This window comes from Ammodytes marinus (genome assembly GCF_949987685.1).
Source record: "Ammodytes marinus genome assembly, chromosome: 5".
In the NCBI taxonomy this organism is placed as follows: Eukaryota; Metazoa; Chordata; class Actinopteri; order Uranoscopiformes; family Ammodytidae; genus Ammodytes; species Ammodytes marinus.
In genome coordinates this window covers 2,530,623-2,548,482 of record NC_137234.1, presented here as the reverse complement: position 1 = coordinate 2,548,482, position 17,860 = coordinate 2,530,623, and the positions used below count along the sequence as shown (strand labels likewise).

The 17,860-nt window shown below is 38.5% G+C and overlaps 1 protein-coding gene across 6 annotated transcripts; it reads right to left on the bottom strand.

Moving 5' to 3' along the window:
* Window positions 1-2,912: 2,912 nt before the first annotated feature.
* Window positions 2,913-17,495, bottom strand: LOC307250693 (mixed lineage kinase domain-like protein). Of its 6 annotated transcripts, XR_013844877.1 has the most exons (12): window positions 17,448-17,495; window positions 14,646-15,090; window positions 14,056-14,154; window positions 13,722-13,899; window positions 12,956-13,056; window positions 12,201-12,336; window positions 11,474-11,558; window positions 11,241-11,383; window positions 11,034-11,083; window positions 10,756-10,896; window positions 9,166-10,004; window positions 7,328-7,460 (listed from the first exon to the last, which is right to left on the bottom strand). XR_013844877.1 is itself a non-coding variant. In XM_080027850.1 (11 exons), the coding sequence occupies exons 2-11, from the start codon at window positions 15,082-15,084 to the stop codon at window positions 3,353-3,355; spliced, it is 1,410 nt and encodes a 469-aa protein (XP_079883976.1). In that variant the 5' UTR covers window positions 15,085-15,090; window positions 17,448-17,495; the 3' UTR covers window positions 2,913-3,352. The 6 variants fall into 6 exon arrangements, 5 of the variants coding, with proteins under 5 accessions (XP_079883976.1, XP_079883975.1, XP_079883977.1 ...); XM_080027850.1 differs by lacking the exons at window positions 7,328-7,460; window positions 9,166-10,004; window positions 10,756-10,896; ... (1 more) ...; window positions 11,241-11,383; window positions 11,474-11,558 and adding exons at window positions 2,913-3,399; window positions 3,564-3,704; window positions 3,827-3,876; window positions 4,016-4,149; window positions 4,242-4,326; XM_080027848.1 differs by lacking the exons at window positions 10,756-10,896; window positions 11,034-11,083; window positions 11,241-11,383; ... (5 more) ...; window positions 14,646-15,090; window positions 17,448-17,495 and adding exons at window positions 2,914-3,399; window positions 3,564-3,704; window positions 3,827-3,876; ... (4 more) ...; window positions 5,940-6,117; window positions 6,799-6,897 and having other exon boundaries at window positions 6,990-7,464; window positions 9,166-9,956.
* Between the last annotated feature and the right edge of the window lie 365 nt (window positions 17,496-17,860).

Below are 17,860 nucleotides of genomic sequence, written 5' to 3'. Positions count from 1 at the left end.
TAAAAGCTCAGATAGATATGGTGGGGCGAGGCCATTAAGAGCTTTAAAAACAAAAAATAAAAGTTTAAAATCAATTCTAAAAAGGACAGGAAGCCAACGAAGGGAGTTAAGAACTGGTGTGATGTGCTGCCGTCTGTTGGACTCATGTTGTAGAATATCATCTTTCCTCCTTTCTAGCCGTTAGTTCAGTGATATTTATTGCACCTTGGTGTGTTCGCAGAGAGGGAGAGAGAGGGCATCATGAACCCAGCAGGGCCGTTCTACCAGGTGGCATGGAGGTAAGTGTGTGAATGGAATGATGTGGAATGTTGATTTATCTCTTAAATTAGACTCTTTTCAAACAGCTTTCTGATCATTTAAAGCCCCTGTAAACTCAAATCCACAAAATCTTTTTAACTACGTAATTTGGGGAATTATTTCACGACAGTTCTTTGCCCAAACATTCTATACAAATTCTATAAAAGCTCTCTGGTCTCTGCAAACATGCCCGAGCCAAGTCTTGTATGTGTAGCATTTTGCAATGAGATACTTTATAATCTATCAACTAACATTTAAATTTTGTACTGATCTTCATCTATCTATTCATTGATCTATCTCTCCATCGTGCTCATTTGCATGGTCTCTGGCTTGAAATCATGGCAATGTGTAATATTTTTTATTTTCAACTGTGGTGTACTGGTTGCATAAGTGGACCGTGTTTTTTGGTAAGCCGCAATTTTTCAACAAAAACTCCCTCATTTGAAACTCCCGCTCTTTCAAAATAACAACTTCGATCAGAAAGCGTTGGGCTTTGCAACGCGGCTACGTCTCTCTGCTACAGCTGTTTCTCTTCAGACTTCTGCTGCTGGTCTGCCGAAGCATGGAGACTGATAATGTAAGTTGTTTACCATAGATAAATTTTAGCTTTCCACAAAATATAACAGACTGTTTAGCGTTTAATTAGACAAGAGTTTAGTTGATCTTAATTGTGGATGCTGCTAAGATTTAGCCCCGGTGTTTTTGTAGCTAACATTACTGTTATGATACACTTTGTGTATGTCGCTCTTTTAAACATATACAAATGGGTATTTATTTGGCCAGATAATTACACGTTACGTACCGTAAAATACGCCGTCATTGTGATGTGTATGCGGTATGAAGCACCTCTTGCAGGCTATGAGGAAGGACATTTGCGGGGCTTCGGTGCCTAAGCGTAACAGCCAACAACGTGAGATTATTTGTAAAACTGTATTAACAAGAGAGCCATCAATGTTAGCTATATTGCTAACAATTCTTGTTTCCTCCAATTTGATCTCTTACCTCAGGCTTTTTTTTTACTATGTATTTCGGGGTTTTCAGTTGACTTGACTCCTTTGCGACTGCTTTCGACGATTATAACCACATGGCTAGTGACAGACCCATGCTCTGGCCTGGACTCGTATTTACAGCCACACTGCTCTATGACTAGGGTGTTAATGAGTTGATTAGTTGATGTTTGTTCTCCGTTGTATTTTGGATCAACACGAATCATGTAGGTTGCTGATTTCGGTTTCAACACTGAATTTTGCCGGCATGCACCCAAAATTCTGTGTTAATAGAGCCTAGGCTCTGTAAACTGGTATATAAACAAAGGGAATGTAAACAAAATAGTCCCGCTTTGTTTACATTCCATTTGTTTGCATACCCGTTTACAGAGCCTAGGCTGTGTATTAACACCAGATGTTTTAGCGCTCACACAGTACAGATAGGCAGTGGATCATGAGGAGATATTCACTGATTTTGACAAAAAGTGATTTGTCAACAAACATTCTCCAAAATGACCTAGTATTCCTTTAAATTAGCTTTGAAGGTGTTTCTGGCTAGATGTCTGGTGTTTATTTTTGACATGTCTTGCTAGCTACGTAGATGACATTGACACAAAATGTGGCAAAAACTAAATTCAGAATTATCTTTCATCCCGAACAGAATCTCAGTATGACAGCACTACAGAGACACCCGGTGCCAGGGTGGATGTTAGTGTTGGGGGCCAGTGCGACATTGAGCCTGAACTTTACACCTCTACTCGGGAGATTGGATGCCAGGATGTGACCTGACGAAGCAAGTCTGTGAGCACACATCCGTCAACAGGAACCACGGATAAGAGAAAAAGTATAGCCAAGGTATGAAGCTACTCCTGCTTTTGTAGTTACAGATATCATAAACTGCCTATAGAGCTGCTATCAGCAAAGTCAATATAAATGTGTTTTAGCTCTGAAAGGCCTACTTCACCGGTTGGAATATGAAGGTGTATTGAACTCGGAGATCCTATGAAGTATAAATGTGCATTTTTTTTTGAAATCGGATCATCCTAGCCTGAGAAAAGGCAGAAAGAGTGTTTTATGGTCTCACTGTCTAACCCTACATTTATCTTTCTGTGATGTCATAGAAAGAGAAATGTAGGGTTAGACAGACATTTATACTTCATAGGATCTCCGAGTTCAATACACCTTCATATTCCAACCGGTGAAGTAGGCCTTTAAGCGTATTATGTGTCATAGTAGGTTGTGTCAATAAGCAAACTGTATTTTGTCTCATCATGAGGACTATTTCCTCCATTGTCATCATTGTAAATAGTTCTCTAGCCTCTCTTAAAACTGCTCCATTTTGACTTAACGGATGTGAAGTTCTTCTCAGAAAATCTAGTCTCGCTACTCTGATGTTCAATCAAACAACAGGGCAGACTACCCAACACATACTAAATGAAGACCTCGACTTAAATAGTGCCACAGGTGAAACACATGATGGCGCGGTGTCCACTTTAAGGAAAAAAGCATTAAGAATGGGGAAGTTCGAAAATGAAGTCAAAATGTTGAACAAAATTGATGGATAAGAACTATTAAATTAGAAAAATATAAATATACGAAAACAAACATCACCACTCATGTTACATCAACCACAACTTTTATTGGAAAATAAAATAAATGTGTGATCGCAGTAAGAAACATTAAGGCTAAAGGATCAAACCAAACATAAAAAACTAAGTTCACATGAAACACAGTAGTTGGCATTTTGTAAAATACTGGGATTTAGTTGCAACATTGAGTTGTACTAGCAGCTGTAGGACTTTCAGTTTGATGAGATGGAGCAAAAGTAAGTCACAAGTTTGGTCATATAAAATTCAGCTGCACATTTGAAATTACAGTATAAATAGTAGAAAAACTACCAGTGATACTTAACATATACAAAAAAATATATTTTAAGATTACAATGCTGCTCAAACAACTTACTACAGTTGTGAAAACACACAGCAGAAGGTTGCAAACTTTTTTCTTGTAGATATTTTATATGTAGATATTATAGATTGTATTGAAGTTATCCTCAAGTTTCAGTGTTGTTAATCCTCGAGTTGAGCCACCATGCTGCGTAGTTTATCCAACAGCACTGTACAAGAGAAAAGGGATTTTATTTTTCCTGTTTCCTGTCACTTGGAAATTTTTCAACTCCCAAAGTCTTTAAATTATCCAGTGAAACATCTTCCGTCATTTGGAAGTCAGTTTAGACAAAACAGCAGATATTTAAATGTGGGACTGTAGTTTAGAGTTTACCTCCAGCAGACGGCCTCTGGAAGCCGTCATAGGCCCGACAGTCGTTGATCAGTTGTCCCAGTGGTTCAGGACAGTCTTCAGGGAGCGGCTCCTTAAACTGCTCCTTGCACACTTTCTGATAGATTTCCTTATCCGACAAATCTGCAAGGAAACCGAGAAAAAATTCACAAACAAACGAGCCATTAAAGGTTTTAAAATGTATATATTTTTTTTAAAGTGAGGACTTTAATGCAATAAGTTCAGTGTCGGATGTTGATACAAACCTTTAAAAGGTTTCTCACGGGTCAAAATTTCCCACAGGACGATTCCAAAGCTGAAAGACAACATTGCAAAGTTTCTATTTTATGAAGCTTGTCGTTTTTCACATCAGTTTCTGTGTGCCGCTTGATTTGGTATCCTTCCCCAATAATGGTTCAGTTTGTGAAGTTCCAATGTGTGACGTGGAAACAGACCTGTACATCTCACACTCTTTGCTGTAGCCTTGGTTGATGTCGCCGAGCGCCTCAGGAGATGTGTAGTGCAAGGTTGGTTTAATTGGTGACCTTTTCAGGGACGTCTCCGTTTTCGCCAGCTCAAAACCTCCCAGCTAAAAAAAGAAAGAAAAAGCTGCGTTAAAGCTTTTGAATCCCACCATTAAATGAGATGCCAACAAGTCCCAGAATGCACTGGGCTTAGTACCTTGACTCGGTAGCCGTCAGCCACCAGGAACTTGCAGCTGTTGAGGCATCCGTGAACCTTAGATTTGACTTCAGTCTGGTGAAGTCTAAGAGACGACAATCAACACAATAGTTCCTTTCATCATGAACAGTCATTCAGGCAGAATTTAATTTGAAAAAACTTGCTGAATCCTGTTCAGTAAGTTTTATTTTTTTAGTTGTTTTTAGTTTATTTTTATTTATTTGTGCAAGATAAACAAGATTAAAATAGTAAAAAATATGCACTTAGACATGCATAAACGCACAGGTGGGACTAAATTAACCTTTAGTAGAATTAATGTTTTATTTGACCTAATCTAATTACTGGTCAATAAAGTGTCTCTGCCAGGTTGTTGTTTACAATTCAGTTAATACGAATACTAAAGGCCATTGAACAGCGGGCGCGACGCGAATACACGGCATTAAAAAGCGAATAATTTGTAATGTGAATTTTGATGCGTCTTACTATCGGAAGCGACGTCCTAGAAAAATCGAACTCAATTCAAAAAAATAAAAGCCTCTAGGCAGTAGGGCAACGACACTTAGTGGATGACACAGTACATTACAACATAAATTGACAACCTGAATATGGCTCTGACATAATCAATCAATCAGTCAATCAATCAATCAATCATATCAGACTGACCGGTACAGCCCCTGTGCTGCGTCCAGACACATACGAGCTTTCCTGGGCCAGGGCAGATTACATTTAGAGTCCAGAACATCTCGGAGGCTTCCCTTCTCACAATACTCCATGATGATGAGGAACTGAGGGTTGGGTCCTGTCAATTCAGACACAAGGCAATTTAAAGTTCTTTACAAGGGGCATAAAAACATTAAAAATCAAGACATACGACATGTTTTAAGTTACATTTTAGATAATCAGACAAAGACTGAAAACTGGCAGAGAAATTGAACATATTGGAACATTACATTAATATTTGAGAAGGTACTAGAAAGGATGGGTTGGTCACCAGTCCTTTTTGTCTTTTTTTAATGTGAAGACTGGTTGACTCAAACTGAATTGCCATACTGGGATGAATAAAGTTGTTTGAATTGAATTGAATTAATATTGTAAAATGTGCTGTGGGCCTTATACTCTGTGATCCACTCACCCTCCTCATCCTTGACACAGATGCCAAACATTCGCAGGATGTTGGGCGACTCAAACCGTCTCATGGTTTCAACTTCCTTATTGAAAACAGTCCGCACCTCCCTGACAATAAATAAGTCACATACTTATGAGAAGATACAAGGAAAAGCCCTGCATTTAACATTCAACTTTAAGCAAAACGGAAAAGTATTGGCATCATTGATTACATTTTCAATGAGCAAAGTAAGTACTATAGTATTTAAATAGTGGCCTTATAAATGTTTTTTTTGAAGGCACACTAAATAAATAGGGATTGATTATTGTCCTGAAATGTAAAGTAATCTAACTTTATTTTAACAGGGACAATGTACGAAAGAAACATTAACCTTGTTTAGAGCAAGGAGAGATGCATTGTACCAGGTTTTAGCAAACTGCTATTTTCCACCTGTAGTCCCTGGGAAGGTTAAACAAATTAAAACTTCTAAACTAAACAAGACACAATAATATCTAGACATGTGTTTAAACATTAAAAGGATAACAATATACAATAATATAAATACATAGGATGAAAAAAGTAGTAACACTGACTCTGGGCTGGTGTTCACAGGTCCGATGTATCTCTTGATGGCCACAGGGAATCCATGGTACTCTCCTTTGTAGACCTCTGAGGTGGGTGTTGTCATGAAGGGCTCTTTGGGATGGTCAAACTTCAGCTCTTCTGGTTTGATCATCCGAATTGCTTCAGCAGTAGCGCTGGGCTTATTCACTGTAACAAACACACGGTCACAACCAGTTATTTTTTCAGCCATTATTATTAAAACTTCTGGTCAGGAATCCCCGGGCGTAAAGTAAATGCGATTAACCCGATAATCATCAAAATATATTCTAAACTCTTAAAGATACTGGAATCACTTTACCTTATATTCATTTGAGAACCAAATGTCTTTATTGCATCACATATAGAACACAACCTTTAAAGTGAAAAACACAAAAATTCCTTTTTTATGGGATACATCGGCAAGCCGGGCCTTTAGTCATGGTGATTGGTTTAGGATTAGAAGTGGAGTCAGCGATTGTTGAGAATACTTGTGGTCAAAATAATTGTTGTCAAAATCAGTGAATATCTCCTCACAATCCGCGACCTTTCTGTACTGTGTGTGAGCTAAAACGACCAGTGTTATTACACAGCCTAGGCTCTGTATATGGGTATGTTGCTATCTACGTTGGGCCCCTTTTGTTAACATACCAGTTTACAGAGCCTAGGCTGTGCATCATATAGGTTCCAACACCTACTGAGGGAAATATCTACCCATTCACTTAATTAACTTTTTATAGCAGTATGACAGTTACTACTACTGCTGCTTCAGCTTCTAGTACTAGGCGGGATATTGTGGATTTGTAACAAAGTTTTCTAAACAAATTTCAAACAAAGTTCTAGTGTACTCACACTTCTCCAGGACTTTATCCACATTGATTTTGAACTGTTCGAATTGCGTCACCATGGCCTCCATTTTCTCCTGCTGCTCCCTCACATGGTCCTGGAGCACTGATGAATAAAACAAACACAGATTAAAACAAAAAAACGACCGACAGAGTCGTAATAGATACCCAATACTGAATAACAGTTTTCCCCCTCACTTGTTTTCAGCTCATTGTCGTCCTCCATCCCATCAACCTCATCCTGTCTCTTCCTGGTTGCCTCTTCGAACAATTTTGTTGTCGTATCAAACACCTTGGACAGCACGTTGCCCTGCTCCACCTGCATACCTCCAGACAACGCCTGGAAAGCATCATCGAGGCGATTGTTCAAACTGTTGAACTCTCCCCCGTGGTTGCCACAGTTGAGGATGCGATTCAGCAGAGTGGCTTCCGTGTAATTCTCAATGACCTTACACGCCGATTCAAGAGTGATCTGGAATTCCTTGAGACCTTTTGCTTCTACGGCAGAGAGTTGTGCCGACCCCCGCTCTTCGATGGCCTCCACCAGGGGCATCAGGGCCTTGACTCGTTGAGAAACACGGAGACATCGCTTCTTGTTGGCTTTCACCTTCACCGCCAGGGAGTGGATCTTAGCAGCGATGGAAAGGATGGGTTTTACGAGATCCATGGCTAGCTTGAAAGATGGAGAGAAAGTCAGCTGATAAAATAATACAAAAAATGTAATTACTGGAATATTATTACTGAAGTATTAACATGTAAACATGTATTTTGATATTATTATTATTATTATTATTATTATTATTATTATTATTATTATTATTATTATTATTATTATTATTAATAATAATAATAATAATAATAATAATAATAATAATAATAATAATAATAATAATATTATAACCTTTATTTAACCAGGTTAGTTTCTTTGAGATTAATTTCTATTTCAAGACCTGGTCAAGAAGAAAGTTACAAATACAATACAATATTTCAAGACAAAAACTGAAGTGCAATAGGAATAATATATTGAATTAGTCATGGAGACCCATTTTAAGGACATATAGAATAGCAAATAATTAACATAAAATTGCCTTGTAGATATAAAACATACCAGTGACTAATTTGTTGTATAAAAAGAGAAAGTTAACTTTGGAGCAGCTAATGATGAGTTAAGGTCCTGCCGTTTGAAGGGGGGCCAACAGAAACACTTTTTTTCACCATATACTGTATATCAATGCTTACTTAAATTTTTTTCTTATACAGTATCTGTTCAATTGTGCACGATATTTAGGAGTTTTTCAATGCTGATTTGTGGACTGATATGCTGCACTGCACCGGCAGACAGACTTTATTTTTGCACTTTTCTTAATCGTAGTTCGGCCTTGTTTTAGCACGCCGACTAAAGGTACAGGGCAACATATCAGTCAGCAAATCAACGGTTAACAAATCCAAAATTTACCATGATTGAATGGATATCTATTTTTAAGCTAATCATTTAAATATGTGGTGAAAAAAAAAATAATTCTGCACGCCTACAATGCTGACTTCTGCTACAGCCATGTCTCCCCCAAACTCCTTGTAGTGACTGATTGCCATCTCCATAATGTAATGAGTTAATATGCAGAGGTACCTCATACAACTCCAATTCAAATATACTGAACTATCCCTTTAAGGCTTTGTGTTTGTTTTGGATGACACGCCTCTTCAACTTTGAATTGAAGTCTGGGACAGTTGCCAAGGAGTGGCAGACCGGTTCCAAATGTTCCTTTATTTCATGACTACTGTATGACTTTCTACTGTAAGGCAGCAATGTAATGTCTCATTTTCTTACTGGTCTGACAGAGGAATCCATATAATTTCTGATATTACAAAAGATTTCAGTCCCTGCTCATCTCAGGACATTCAGCAGCAGTTCAATCTACCAGCTTCTAGTTGCAGTTGCGTTTCTGTTTTAATTGCCTGGAGAATCCCCTGGGTGCAAGAACTACCACAGCATTCATTACAATGTACAGTATAGCTTCTTGTATTAGTACGTGAGGTCTGGTTTTGACATTATATTTCTTGTTGATAAAGGCAACATTCAAACTTAAGTCGATTGACAATATACGGAAAAAAGACTTGTCATCAGTTCAAAATTGACTGGGGCTTAAGGTGAAACATCATGCCTTTGTCTTGAGTAAGTTTATAAACAACAGGGTAGGTCCCCCAAGTGCTTCCCTTAAAAAGGACTGCAAACCGTTACAAAAAAAGTTGGCAGAGAAATCACTTATTTATCTCCTGATCTACAAACACACTCTGCAGCAGACTCCCCTGCTCACAGAGTCAATAACTTGAAGAGTTTTCTGTAGGTATGATCGGAAAATGTAAGATTATTTACCTGTTAGTGAATATCGAGGAATGCTTCTTGTCTCATTCTGTGTGTGTGTGTGTGTGTGTGTGTTAGCGCGCTTACTCAACATGAACCGGTGAACCTCAGCTATTGCTCTTCCTGTTCTCCTCTCTGACTGTTGGCAGGCCCTCCCCCTCTTCAAGTGGTATTTACGTTGCTCTGTTCTGACACGCCCCAGATGTTTTAATCTTGTGGCAAAAGCATAACACACAAAAAGGCCGGGTAAAGAGGCGTAGACTAAATGAGACCTCAGAGGCTTCCTGACTATTATATGACAGTGGTAGCGGTGATATTTGTATCATTTGGTACTAATACCACACTTTACAAATACTCTGCTGCAAGTTAAGGGCACATTATGCATGGTTGTAATGAAACAAATAAATGATAAGAGTCACACAAAAATAATCTCTTTCAATGATCACTTCTGCCCCACAGAATATGTGGCGGTGTGTTTATCTGCACAGCATGTAATAACAGTTGCACCGTTAAAATCACAGTATAATCAGTTGAACAGCTACCAGTGATACTTAACATACACAAAAAAAGGTTACAATGCTGCTCAAACAACTCACTATAGTTGTGAAAACACACAGCAGATTTTTGGAGGAAAACAAGTCCCTAGTTTGAACAATGAGTCAATTTATCAAGTGTTACTGTAACACCAAACACACACTTTTGGCTTTGTATGCCTCGCAAACTTGATTTTTTCCTGTATATTATAGTTCTATAGATATTATAGATTGTATTGAAGTTGTCCTCATGTTTCAGTCCAGTTTGTTGTTAATCCTCCATTTTTGCCACCACGCTGCGTAGTTTATCCACCAGCACTGTACAAAAGAAAGGGAAGCTGTGTTAATTAGCAATATTATTGTATGCGTTATACGGCAAGTTTATTTGCATAGCAGCATTCAGACACAAAGGCCATTCAAAGTGTTGTCCATGGGCATACACATACATTAAAATATGACATCAAGAAAACATTGATACATACAACATTGCATTTGATATGCTGTAAAATCTACACACAGTAGGCCAGTGCAGTGGTTTAAGGAGCAGTGATGTGTGCTCAACTTTCTCTGTGTTTGTGAGGTCTCTGGACAAGCTGCAGCTCTCTCTTGTTGATTTCATTTTATTAACAGTTTTTTTCTGAGTTGAGTGTTCCTGGTTCCTGTCACTTAAAAACCCAATGTTTCAACTCCGCAAAGTCTTTAAATTATCGAGTGAAAATGTTTCACTTATTTGGAAGTCAGTGTAGCAGAAACAGCAGATATGTAAAAGTCAAAGTCGCTTTATTGTCAATTTCTTCAATATGTGCCAGACATACAAAGGAATTGAAAATTACATTTCTCTCTGACCCACGGTGCAGTAAGAACAACAAAATTAAATAAGATAAGATGAAGTAAAAGTAATATATACAATAAATACATTCTAAAGAGTGCAAACGATAAGGCAAAAGAAAACAGTATAGAAAAAAGTAAATGATTGAAATGTGCAATATGAGGAACATTATTTACAATATGTGCAATATGACATAAACTGAAGAAATTGTTTAAATGTGCGACTGTAGGCCTAGTTTACCTCCAGCAGACGGCCTCTGGAAGCCGTCATAGGCCCGACAGTCGTTGATCAGTTGTCCCAGTGGTTCAGGACAGCCTTCAGGGAGCGGCTCCTTAAACTGCTCCTTGCACACTTTCTGATAGATTTCCTTATCCGACCAACCTGTAAGAAAAAAATTAAAATGTCACAAACAAGCGTAGAGCCATTCAAAGTTCTTAATTTTATCCCTTTTCTTTAAGGTGAGGACTTTTTTGCAATTCTTCATGTTTGTAAATTCAGGGTCGGATGTTGATGCAAACCTTTAAAAGGTTTCTCACGGGTCAATATTTCCCACAGGACGATTCCAAAGCTGAAAGACAACATTTCAAAGTTTATATTTTATATAAAATTTGTCGGTTTTCACATCGGTTTCTGTGTGCTCAACCTTAAAACTCAGTTCATTTCAACGTTTTGGAGCCAATCATGGTTCAGTATTTAAATGTAACTTGTGTGATGTATAAACAGACCTGTACATCTCACACTCTTTGCTGTAGCTTTGGTTGATGTTGCCGAGCGCCTGAGGAGACGTGTAGCACAGGGACATGACATCTTTGTCATTTGGCGACCTTTTCAGGGACGTCTCCGTTTTTGCCAGCTCAAAAGCTCCGAGCTGAAAAATAATAATAAGCTGCATTAAAGCTTTCAAATCCCACCATTCAATGAGATGCCAACAAGTCCCAGCATGCATTGGGCTTAGTACCTTGACTCGGTAGCCGTCAGCCACCAGGAACTTGCTGCTGTTGAGGCATCCGTGAACCTTAGATTTGACTTCAGTCTGGTGCAGTCTAAGAGAGGACAGTGATACTCAACACAATAGCTCCTTCCATCATGAACAGTCATTCAGACAGAATTTCATTTGAAAAAACTCAGAAAAATTATGTTGGATTTTGCTGAATTCTGTACAATGTTACAATCTAACGTTTAGTAGAAATATTGTTTTCTTTGACTTCATCCAATTACTGATCAATAAAGTGTCTCTGCCAGGTTTTTGTTTACAATTCAGTAAATGCAAACAAATGTGTTATTGTTAAAAGACCATAAAATCACATATGCTGCAAACAATTGAGATAAAGCAGCTGCCACAGTCAAAAAACAAAAGGTTACCCAAAGTGCTTGCATACCTATTTTTAAGGCAGTAGGGCAGCGACACTTAGTGGACGACACAGTACATTGCAACATAAATTGAGAACCTGAATATGGCTCTGACATAATCAATCAATCAATCACAGCAGACTGACTCCTATGTGTTGTGTAATAACTAAACATTTCTGATAGATAATTTCACTTTGTCCATGAACAGATATTTTATCAATCAATCAATCAATCAATCAATCAATCAATCAATCAATCAATCAATCAATCAATCAATCAATCAATCAATCAATCAATCAATCAATCAATCAATCAATCAATCGTATCAGACTGACCGGTACAGCCCCTGTGCTGCGTCCAGACACATACGAGCTTTCCTGGGCCAGGGCAGATTACATTTAGAGTCCAGAACCTGTCGGAGGCTTCCCTTCTCACAGTACTCCATGATGATGAGGAACTGAGGGTTGGGTCCTGTCATGAGGAAACATAAGGAAAGGCAAGTTTATTCATGCAGTGCAAATGAGACACAAGGCAATTCAAAGTTCTTTACAAGCGGCATAAAAAAAAACATTAAAAATTAAGACATACAAAATGTGACAGAGTGAAAGCTAGCAGAAAAATTGAACATATTGTAACATGTCATGAGGAAATAGAAGGAAATAAATTACAAATGAACACAAAAGACATGTTTTAGATTGCATGGAAGATCTATAGTTTTTGCCCCCCCTTTGGACAAAAGCGGTAGTGTTTTTACCATGCCAGCTAGTGTTCCTGGGTGAGCATATACCCATGACAAAGGCATTAAGAAAAATTATATAAATATAGCATTCTTTACACTGATGGTCTTGTTTGCAGTAACATGTCATTTATCATCATCAGAGGAAGAATGTTTCAGAAATATTTAAATGTTCTTCGTAGCTACTTTAACAGGGGCATAAAAATACATAAAAAAATAGGTCCTAAGACATTTTTCAGATTGTATTTGATATAATCAAACAAAGAGTTAAACCTGGCAGATAAATTTAAAGTATTGTAACATTACATAAATATTGTAAAAGGTGCTATGGGTCTGATACTGTGTTCCACTCACCCTCCTCATCCTTGACACAGATGCCAAACATTCGCAGGATGTTGGGCGACTCAAACCGCCTCATGGTTTCAACTTCCTTATTGAAAACAGTCCGCACCTCCCTGACAATGAATAGGTCACATACTTATGAGAAGATACAAGGAAATGTCCTGCATTTAACATTCAACTTCAATCAAAAATACAATAGTACAAAGTATTAGCATCAGAATCTTACCGTAGCACAAAGTTTAGGTAGTTACTATGCAGAATATTATTCTATTACTGGATTATAATTCTTGATCATTAATATGTACATTACTTAAATAACTGAATATATTGATAAAATAAAAATGTATCTTAATCTAGAATAAAACATTACATTTAATTTGTTGATTATATTTTCAACAAGCAAGTAACTACTAGCTAAAGTTAACATATTTATAGTGATGTAAAAGGTTCAAAATTTCCCTCTGATTGTAGTTTAAAAGTAGCATACAATGGACGTAAAGTACAAAAATCTACGTCAAAAATACTTGTTAACTACACTACTTGAGCCAATGTGCTATTTACTTTTACATGCAGAAAGGATAATGGTAACTTCTTTAGTCATTTAAATGTATTTTTCAGTCTTGCTTTGTTGTATTCTTTTGAGTGGGTGTAATGAATGGTGCAGGACTAATAAGATGTTTGTTGAATAATAAATAGTGGCCTTTTGTATTTTTGTATTGCAGGCACACAAAATACAGAGATTGATTATTGATATGGATTTGAAATGTGTCACACTGACTTTAGGCTGGTGTTCACAGGGTCAATATATCTCTTGATGGCCACAGTAAATCCATGGTACTCTCCTTTGTAGAACTTTGAGGTGGGTGTTGTCATGAAGGCCACTTTGGGATGATCGAACTTCAGCTCTTCTAGTTTAATCATCCGAATTGCTTCAGCAGTGGCACAGGGCTTATTCACTGTAAAATCAATTGGTCACAACACATTTTGTTTTAGTTTGCTGACTAGTTTTATTTAAACTTATTGTCAGCTTCTAGTACTAGGAGTAATATTGTGGATTTGTCACATACTGTAGTTTTCTTATCAAATTTCTATCAAAGTTTCAGAGTACTCACACATCTCCAGGACTTTTTCCACGTTGATTTTGACCTGTTCGAATTGCGTCACCATGGCCTCTATTTTCTCCTGCTGCTCCTTCATGTGGTCCTGGAGCACTGATGAACAAAACAAACACAGATTAAAACAAATCACGACCAGATGCTCAATTCCTCTCAAACATCTTACACAGATATCTTATTAGATACATAATCCAGAGTCTCTGGATGGGTGCTACACCAGAATGCTCCGCGCAGTCCTTAACATCGACCAGAATGAGCATGTTACCAACAAGCATCTGTCTGGTGGGCTACCAGGGCTGAGTGAGAAGGTAGCAGCTAGGAGAATGAGACTGGCCAGTCATTGCCAGAGACACTGCGAGCTCCCAGCTAGCAGGCTGGTGCTATGGGAACCAAAACACGGTCATCGATCAAGGGGACGTCCCACACCAACATACGTGGACATACTTTTGAAAGATGCCGAAGTGGAAAGCACTGGCTTTGACTAGCCATATGCATGGAGGATCGAGAAGATTGGAAGCACCGCTGGAGGACTCGTCCTAGGACGACCTAGAATGAAGAATAATACTGATCATCAGTTTCCCACTCACATGTCTTCAGCTCAGTGTCGTCCTCCCTCCCGTCCGTCTCATCCTCTTTCTTCCTGTTGGTCACTTCAAACAGCATGTTGCTCTGCTCCACCTGCATAGCTCCAGACAGCACCTGGAAGGCATCGTTGAGCCGCTCGTTCACACTGTCAAACTCTTCCCCGTGGTTGCCACACTTCAGGATGCGATCCATCCATGTCGCTGACGTGTATTTGTTAATGAGATTCAACCCTGATTCCAGAGTGATCCGGAGTTCCTTGAGACATTTTTTCACTTGGGTAGAGATTTCCCCCGGCCCTCGTTGTTGGATGTACTTCACGAGGCCTGCCAGGGCTTCGACTCGCTTGGAAACACGGTGGCATCGCTTCTTGTTGGCTTTCACCGTCTCCACCAGGGAGTAGATAGTACCAGCGATGGAAAGGATGGGCTCTATGAGATCCATGACCAGCTTGAAAAATGAAGAGAAAGTCAGCTGGTGAGATAATAAAATAGACCAAACCATATTCCTAGAATAGTATTACTTGAGTTTTAACACATAACACATGAACAGTATTTTGATGTTACCAGGTTAGTGTCATTGAGATGAAAATCTCAATTTCAAGAAGGAGACAATTACAGTTACAGATACAACATATCATTTATTTCGAGACAATTACAAGTTAAAATGCAGCTGAAGTGCAACAGGGGAAAATACATTGATTAAAATATATTTTTGTATTAAGGTTGTGCTGATTAGCCATTGAAATGTATCAGCGATTCAAGGGACGAACGGCAAGTGTAGTGAGTGAGTGTGACTGCCTCTCTCTCTCTCTCTCTCTCTCTCTCTCTCTCTCTGAAACCGGTGTGAAAACCGAGAGAGAGAGAGAGAGATTGCTTTATTTAAAGGTTTTTCTTGTTTACACAGTGATCATCATTTACTTTATCAGCCTGACCATATATGACTCTCTGTCTAGACTGCAATTATCTCAGATATTTTTTAATTTGTGCATCTCACACCGAAACGCTTTAATTTTAATCCCTGCAGCTGTCCGGGGCTCGCACCTCAGCTGAGTCTCACGGTTACGCAACCGTAATTGTGTGATTCGCGTCAGGACAGCATCATCATTAGTGGGCAGGTATTGGGACTGAATTTCTAATTCATGTACAACAACAGACAACAGATCACCATATCAAGTAAAGGAAAATGTTGTCGTCTTGCATTGAGAGAGAAAAAATATTTTTTCGTTAAGTAAAAACCTTACTATAGCTTTGGCTTTTTCACCATTTTCTTTATATGATGATAGCCTTCTAGAAATTCTTACGGCTGTGGCTGTGGCTGTGGAGAGGCTGTCTTGGTTGACACGCCTCTTCAACATTGAATGGAAGTCTGGGACTGTTGCCAAGAAGTGGCAGACTGAAGTTATAGTTATGTGCAGTGAAGATTTCCCATGGGGATGTGTTTCCCAAGTCAATAAGGGTAGAGGCTGTTACATTCTACCAAACCCTTAATCCAACCAAAATGTAAACACAGCATTAAGGGCCTTGCTGTTCATTTTATTTTATTTTATTGGTTTAGTTCAGGGACATTGCACACTAATCAACATTCAAAATGTAAGTGAGCCAGAGTTAGCCTAAGAGGCTAGTTTTCATCTGTTGTCCCCTGCCAGATATGTAAAAGGCAACCTAAAATTACAGAAATAAAATGCATGTATAAACAAAGATTAAAAAACAACATAGTCGACTCAGAAAATACAGTAACACATAGTAAGAGCAAATTGACAGACAATGGCAAACAAACAATAAAATAAGCAGACAATAAAACACAGCGTACGTTAAACATTATAGGACAGTGCACAAAACAGTAGATTAGAGCAGGACAAACACCTACAATAAAAACACGTATACAGCAGCATAAAGCACAAACATGCAGCACAAACATATACATTTAGACACTCACATGAACAACACAGGACAGGAGCACACAAGAGACAAGCAAGCAGGACAAAACAGTTACTAAGAAGTCGGCAGGAGAAGCAAATGCAGTCCTAGTGTGTACATAATTGATTACTATTTAGCCATATTTTCAGCTGTCCTGAAAAGGGACGGTAAGAAATCATTTCTCTAATATGAGCTGGTAGTGAGTTCCACTCCTGTCACGCTGTAACTGAGAATGCTGAGTGGCTAAAGGCACTTTTATTAAACGGTACTACACAGTCTCCCCGGGACGAGCCTCTGGTTGTACCAAAAGAAAGGAAAAAAATCACACCAACTCAGAGAAACAGGAACATGATCCGCTGATCTAAACCACGAGGGGAAGATGATAACTTACTATTAATACAGTATTATATGTATAAAAACTGCAAATAGTCTGCAGGTCGGCTAATAAGTTATCAAATGTCACCCCTCTGAGACAATAAAATTAACAATACAATGAAATGTACTGGGCATGGGTCCAGTCTACACAGCATTTAAATATACAACATATATGAGACTTGTATACATCAAAGTGACAATATACTTACAAACATGTTCTCTGGTAAGACATATCTCATATTTAAAGTCCTTCATTTCAAAACTGACTGACCTTTAACGGCCTAAACTGAAAAATCTCGTGTTTGTACAGAGTATGTTTTTAAACCACAAGGGTAAGTCCCCCCAAGAGCTTCCCTTTGGCAGAACTGCAAACCGCTACAAAATAGATGGCAGAGAAACTATTTATTTCTCTTCTGATCTACAAACTCACTCTACAGCAGACTCCCCTGTTCACAGAGTCAACAACAAAAATAGCTTTCTGTATAGATGATAGAAAAATGTAAGGTTATTTACCTGTTAGCTTCTTGTTTTGGCTTCTGTGTGTGTGTGTGCTTGGTAAATATGAAACTGTGAAACCTCAGTTGTTCCTCTTCCTGTTCTCCTCTCTGACTGTTGGCAGGCCCTCCCCCTCTTTAGGTTGTATGTATTTTGCTATGCTCTCACACACCCCAGATGTTTTAATCTAAGCCTTGAGGCAGAAGCATAAATCACCCCACAAGGGCACAGAGGTGTAGGATAGATGAGGCTCCAGAGGCTTCCTGATTGTCATATTGATTGTATGTAAGGCTGGCAGTGGTAGCAGCGGTTGTATTTGGATCCTTTAATACTAATCAAGTCAGGTCAACTTTATTGTCAATTCTTAAAATATGTAGGCATACATAAGGATCAAAATTGCGTTTTTCTCTGATCCACGGTGCAATATGAAC